The following is a 6,000-nucleotide window of genomic DNA, read 5'->3' on the forward strand; positions in this document are numbered from 1 at the left end:
ATTAATGAAGCCCCGAGCCTGGACGGGGTCGCCTCCGAAGCGAGGAGGTGCAGAAAGCCGGGGTCCGGGGTAGGATACCATGGTATTGGTGGGCAGCGGAGCTGCCGGGTTGCGAGTCATGGCACTGGCGGTGGTTGCTGGTGGAGCAGTCAGAGTGTCTAGGCGAGAATTGACATTCCGCAGGTGACCCAGGATGGACTCCTGTTGGGACCTCTGACGGGACAGTTCATGACAGAGGTCCGAGAGCGAGGGAGCTTGGGTGCCACCGGGTTCCATGGCCCGAGCAAACTGTAACGGGTCTGGGAGGCGGAACCTCTGAGCTACTATACAAGGGGGCAGTCCTTGTAAGGGAGCGGGTGGCGACCAGGCAGGCAGTCACAGCAGGTGACCGGGACAGTCTCTGGAAGAACGGGCAGGAGATCACGACAAGTGACTGGGGCAGTCTCTGGGTGAACGGGCAGATGGTCACGGCAAGTGACCGGGACAGTCTCTGGAAGAACGGGCAGGAGATCACGGCAAGTGACTGGGGCAGTCTCTGGGTGAACGGGCAGGTGGTCACGGCAAGTGACCGGGGCAGTCTCTGGGTAAAGGGTTGGTACGACCTGTGGCGGCTGATGGTAGACTTGAGCTCCCAGGTGAGCAGGCGAGAGTCTCTGGATAAACGGGTGGTCACAGCATGTGACGGCGGAGCCTCCAGGAAGACCAACAGACAGGCGGCAGATGAGCGCTCCCAGGAGAGCGGGCAGAAGTCTCTGGACAGGCGGGTGGTCACAGCACGTGACGGCAGAGCCTCCAGGTAGGCTAGCAGACAGGCAGCAGATGAGCGCTCCCAGGTGAGCGAGCAGGAGTCACTGGACAGGCAGGTGGTCACAGCATGTGACGGCGGAGCCTCCAGGTAGACTAGCAGGCAGGTAGCAGGTGAGCGCTCCCAGGTGAGCGGGCAAGCTGGTCCATAGACAGACTGACGGGAGTAGGAAGGCAGACCATCGGACCTCAGGCAAGCAGGCAGGTGGCTGGTGTGCGCTCCCAGGTGAGCGGGCAGGCTGGTCCTTAGACAGACTGACAGGAGTAGCAAGGCAGACCGTCGGACCTCAGACTAGCAGGCAGGTAGCAGATAATCAGGCAGGAATCTGGCAGGTAACTGGCAGGTAACTGGCAGGTAACTGGCAACGGGACCTGAGGGCTGAAGCAGAGTAGTGAACAGTGCAACAACATTGCTCGGGCACCTCCATTTTGGAGGAGGTGCCTTATATATGGTAAAGTCCTCCGGCCATTGGCCGGGGACTCCTTAGGACGGCGCGCGCGGCCCCTTTAAGAGGGAGGGAGGGCGCGCGCGCGCGCCCTAAGCACAGTGGCCGGGAAGGAGCGCGCGCTGCCAGCAGAGCGGGAGAGGGACGCCGGGCACGGAGCAGAGCGGTGAGGGGAACAGCGTCCCTGCCTAGCAGAGGGCAGGGACGCCGGCACTACACCCATGAGGCGAGGATCTTGCATGGAGCCCAGACCGAGGAAAAATGACAGTCATATTGTGTTTCTTCCATTTTCTAATCATTGTTCCTATTGTCCTGTAGCCCATCTCATCCTTGTGCAAGTCTACAATTTTGTCCCTGGTGTCCTTAGACAGCTCTTTGGTCTTGGCCATGGTGAAAAGGTTGACGTATGATTGATTGAGTGCGTGGACAAGTGTCTTTTATACTGCTAACAAGTTCAAACAGGTGCAATTGATACAGGTAATGAGTGTAGAGTAGGAGGGCTTCTTAAAGAAAAACTAACAGGTCTGTGAGAGCCAGAATTCTTGCTGGTTGGTGGGTGATCAAATACTTGTTTCATGCAATAAAATTCAATTTAATTATTCAAAAATCATACAATGTGATTTTCTGTTTTTTCTTTTCAGATTCTGTCATTCACAGTGGAAGTGTACCTACGATAAAAATTACAGACCTCTCCATTCTTTGTACAGTAGGTGAGAAAACTTGCAAAATCAGCAGTGTATCACATACTTATCTTATTTTCCCCACCATACATGTTGTCCTGTAGGCTGAGGATCAGTCAGTGCTGGGTGCTGTATACATTACCTGTAGTCTACATCTGACCGTCACTCTGAGTTATTGCTGCAGACTGAACTTCCATACAGATCGGGTGACGCTGGAGCCGATGACTCCCACTGACAGCACAACCTGATCTGTGTGAAGGTCCAAGCTGTTGCAATAAATCAGAGAGTGCCACAGACAGAGCGACTGCAGACAGACCAGAAGCTGTGAACATACCAAAAGGTCAGCCTGGTCCGGTCACTCTGGGAACATCAAAGACCTCCTGCGTTGCCTTGGCCCTGTGCTGATCCATTCAAGACTGTTTTAAAACTCCAGTCCTTCCATCCAGAGGCGCTGGGAGACGTCAGTTCTGTAGAGACTCCCACATGGTGTGCAGTGTGGGCTTATCTGCAATACGGTGATCCGGCTGGCACTTGTACAAGTTTAAATGTACAGGGCCGGCACACGACTTCTAAAACAGACTGCAGGGCGGCCTGAAACAGCTGCTAGAGGACCGGCCTGGTTGGCATTTGTCTCTCTGCCCCCCGCCCAGGCCGCCCCTTATAAATACTGAATTCAATCTGTTTTAATGTTAATATAGTCAGGGAGAGGAGAACAGAAACGGAGAAAGACAGAGAGACAAAGAGAGGGATTCCAAACTTTTGAACTGCAAAAATGATTAGATATATGTGTAATTGGAATATATTAATCAATTACACGCACTGCTGCTGCCACCTGCCCACTCTCTCTCGATATTGAGGCAACTACAGTAAATGTTCTTCAACACTAGTGCCTTTTTCTAACCATGTGAGAAATGGCTCTGTGCCTACTCTCTAATAGTAGAGAATGGAGCTGCTTGGCCAGCTTCCATCTTTAATACTAGCTGTTATAGTCCCCTATGATTGGCTGAGCTAGATCATGGGATGTAATATCTGCAGGGCATAATGGGGAAGCCCAACTGGCTGGGTCTGGCATCATTAGCACGCTTTGTGACTCATCAGAAGGTGTGAAATGAAGTTGGGAATTTTTTTTTTTATTGATCCTTGCTAATTAAATTTCAAACTGTTCGAATTTGCGGGGACCTGAGAATTTAAGGAAATTCGGATTTGATCCAATTCTCCATGGATCAATCCCATCTTCTCTACTCATGCCATACAAAATGATTACATATTTTAACAAAATGTATTTTATGTAGATTTTAAGCTTTGTGTATATAGTTACTAACTCTCTTTTAAATTCTAGAATTCAGTGAATTTCCACAGAGAAAATGGCAAATACCACCACCACCAGCAGCACGGTTTTCGAATATGATGGGATCGAGGATGAAGCTATACTTTGCAATCAGAGCACTGTCAGAGAATTTTTGAAAACATTTTTCCCTCTTGCATTTTCTTTTATATTTGTATTTGGGCTTGTGGGGAATATACTAGTCGTGATAACATTCAGTTTTTACAAGAAAAGAAAAAATATGACAGATATATATCTGCTAAACATGTCAATATCAGACATACTATTTATTTTTACCCTTCCATTCAGGGCGGTATTTCATTATGATCAATGGATTTTCGGTGACTTTATGTGCAAATTGGTAAGATTCATTTATGCAGTAAATTTCAATTGCAGCATACTGCTGTTGGCATGTGTGGGCATTGATCGATACATTGCTATTGTACAAGTTACAAAGTCATTTCGACTCAGGACAATGGCTTTGGCTTATAAGCGAGCACTCTGCTTTTCTGTGTGGATTATTTCTGCCATACTTTCCGTGATCACATATATTTTCAGCGCTTGTTATAAGGAAAATAATAATAACCGCTTAGTTTGTGAAGCCTATTACCCTAAAGGTTTAGACGCATCTAAATGGAAGTTAGCTGTTAAATTTGTTGAGGTCTGTGTCGGATTCCTAATTCCTTTTATTGTCATGCTTTTTTGCTATGTCTCTATTATTAAAACTCTCTTGCAAGCAAAAAATTTTCAAAGACATAAAGCAACAAATGTTGTTGTCACTGTGGTCGTTGTATTTCTGGTGTGCCAACTTCCATATAATGCACTCCTCTTGAGAAAAGCTTTAAAAACGCCGAGCTGTCACGAAGAAATTCATGATTCTTATGCATTTAATATAACAATGACATTGGCTTATGTTCATTGCTGTCTTAATCCAGTAATCTACGCTTTCATTGGTGTACAGTTTCGAAATAGTTTTTTGAAAATTATGCAAGATCTATGCTGCTTTCAAAAAGTTTGCATGCCTAGAACTCATTGGTCAAGAGCATCTTCTGACATATACTCTTCAAGGAAAACAAGCGAAGTATATGCAGTTGACGTTGACTCATCTTTTACCATGTGAAATTAAAAAAAAAAACTATATGCAAAAAATAAAATCATTTTAACATTATAAACAAACTGAAATATATAGTTAATAAATCCATATAAATGCGTATGAACCTGTATGAACTCTTAGCATGCTAGATTTATAAAAGCAAGCCAAGTTATATGTTATTAAAATGCTGTTTAAAATATTGTCTTATATATACCTTACATTGGATAGGCTCCAATGTACAGAAAAAAAAAACAACAACCGGATTAATAGTAAGTTTAAGATAGACAACTGAGACAAGTAAGTAAACCCTTTATGGTCAACAATGAATTCACATAGTATGTAACTAACAAAGCCTTTAAAGTTGTTTTTTCATAATCACCAATTTACTAGGACCCACCCTAATCGTGAGTACAGGGATCCTGCATCCCTCGTTTGAATGGAGAGTAGGTCAAGCATGCACCAAAAGCCCCAATCAACAGTTCTAGCTAAGAAAAAAAACAACCTTACTAGGAGGATGGAGAGTATGTAATGAAGTTTTAAAATGAGCAATAAAAACACCACAGAATATATGAATGTCATTATAAAACTAATGAAAAAAGATTTGTCTATGATTGTACTTTAATAGTTAAAGGGAACCTGTCACTCGATTCACGCAACCCAAACCCCAGGCAGCATGAATCAGAGCTTGGCTGCACAATTGCAATTAAGGTCCGCCAAGGGGCTATTGGGCTATTGGGCCAGACACCGGCCACGTTAGCCTTGCTCTAGTTGATTGAGAGATCTCTACCTATGTACACACAGGGGAAGAGACCTGTCAATCACCTGGAGTAGTATGGATTTTCTAACTATGTTTTCTCTGAAATGCTAAGACTTTCTGCAGGAACACACTCTTGGCTGAAATCATGAAGCCAGGCTCTGATTCCTGCTGCCTACGGTTTGTGCAGTATGAACAGAGTGAGAGTTTGTCTTTAATGCTGATGCATGTAAAGCACTGTGGAATTAATGGCGCTATATAAGTGAGTGAAATAAATAAAAAATAAAGTAATACTAACTGTAAGGCCATGGCCCCACTATCAGTATTTGGTCAGTATTCAGTCAGTATTTTTTTTCAGGAGCCAAAACCAGGTGAGGAACAATCAGAGAAAATGTATAATAGAAACAAGTCACCAATTCTGGATTTATCACCCACTCCTGGTTTTGGCTCCCACTCCTGAGAAAAAATACTGACCCAATACTGATAGTGGGGTCGTGACCTAAAGTGCAGTTCTGGATTGAAGTAATTTTAAATATAATATGGAATTTTTATTATGAACAGCTGTAGATATGTAGAAATCTATGTAGGACCAGCTCCCCTCCCACAAAGATGGAACAGTCTGCTCTCACTCGCATTGACTTTTATTGCATCCCCCCTTCTTTTAACAAAAAATAGCATGCTGCCACAAATGTGGGAATGAATGCATGATTTAGAAGAGTTCGCCCTCAGGATGTCTTCATTGTGTTACACAGTTTTTATATTGTAAAAAGATGTTAAACTTGTAATACTGACGTATATCTGTTGTTTACGCTTTAAAAAAATAAAGTTTCCAAGTGTAAAGTGTTTTTATTGTACTGCAGTTTGTATGAATTTTGCCTTATATTTGACAATATATGTAT

General features: G+C 44.4%; 1 protein-coding gene across 2 annotated transcripts in view; it reads left to right on the plus strand.

Annotated features, from left to right (window-relative positions):
• Window positions 1-5,799, plus strand: part of CCR6 (C-C motif chemokine receptor 6) — a 242,050-nt gene extending 236,251 nt beyond the window's left edge. The window contains exons 5-6 of one of the 2 annotated variants that reach the window (XM_073673265.1): window positions 1,892-1,960; window positions 3,270-5,799. In XM_073673265.1, coding sequence (XP_073529366.1) covers window positions 3,295-4,374 — 1,080 coding nt within the window. In that variant the 5' untranslated portion in view covers window positions 1,892-1,960; window positions 3,270-3,294 and the 3' untranslated portion in view covers window positions 4,375-5,799. The remainder of the gene's footprint in view (window positions 1-1,891; window positions 1,961-3,269) is intronic. The other variant, XM_073673266.1, reaches the window with a different exon arrangement.
• The last annotated feature ends 201 nt before the right edge of the window (window positions 5,800-6,000 follow it).

Source organism: Phyllobates terribilis, unplaced genomic scaffold (genome assembly GCF_046119375.1).
Source record: "Phyllobates terribilis strain yellow unplaced genomic scaffold, ASM4611937v1 Scaffold_3__8_contigs__length_932513732, whole genome shotgun sequence".
NCBI lineage: Eukaryota > Metazoa > Chordata > Amphibia > Anura > Dendrobatidae > Phyllobates > Phyllobates terribilis.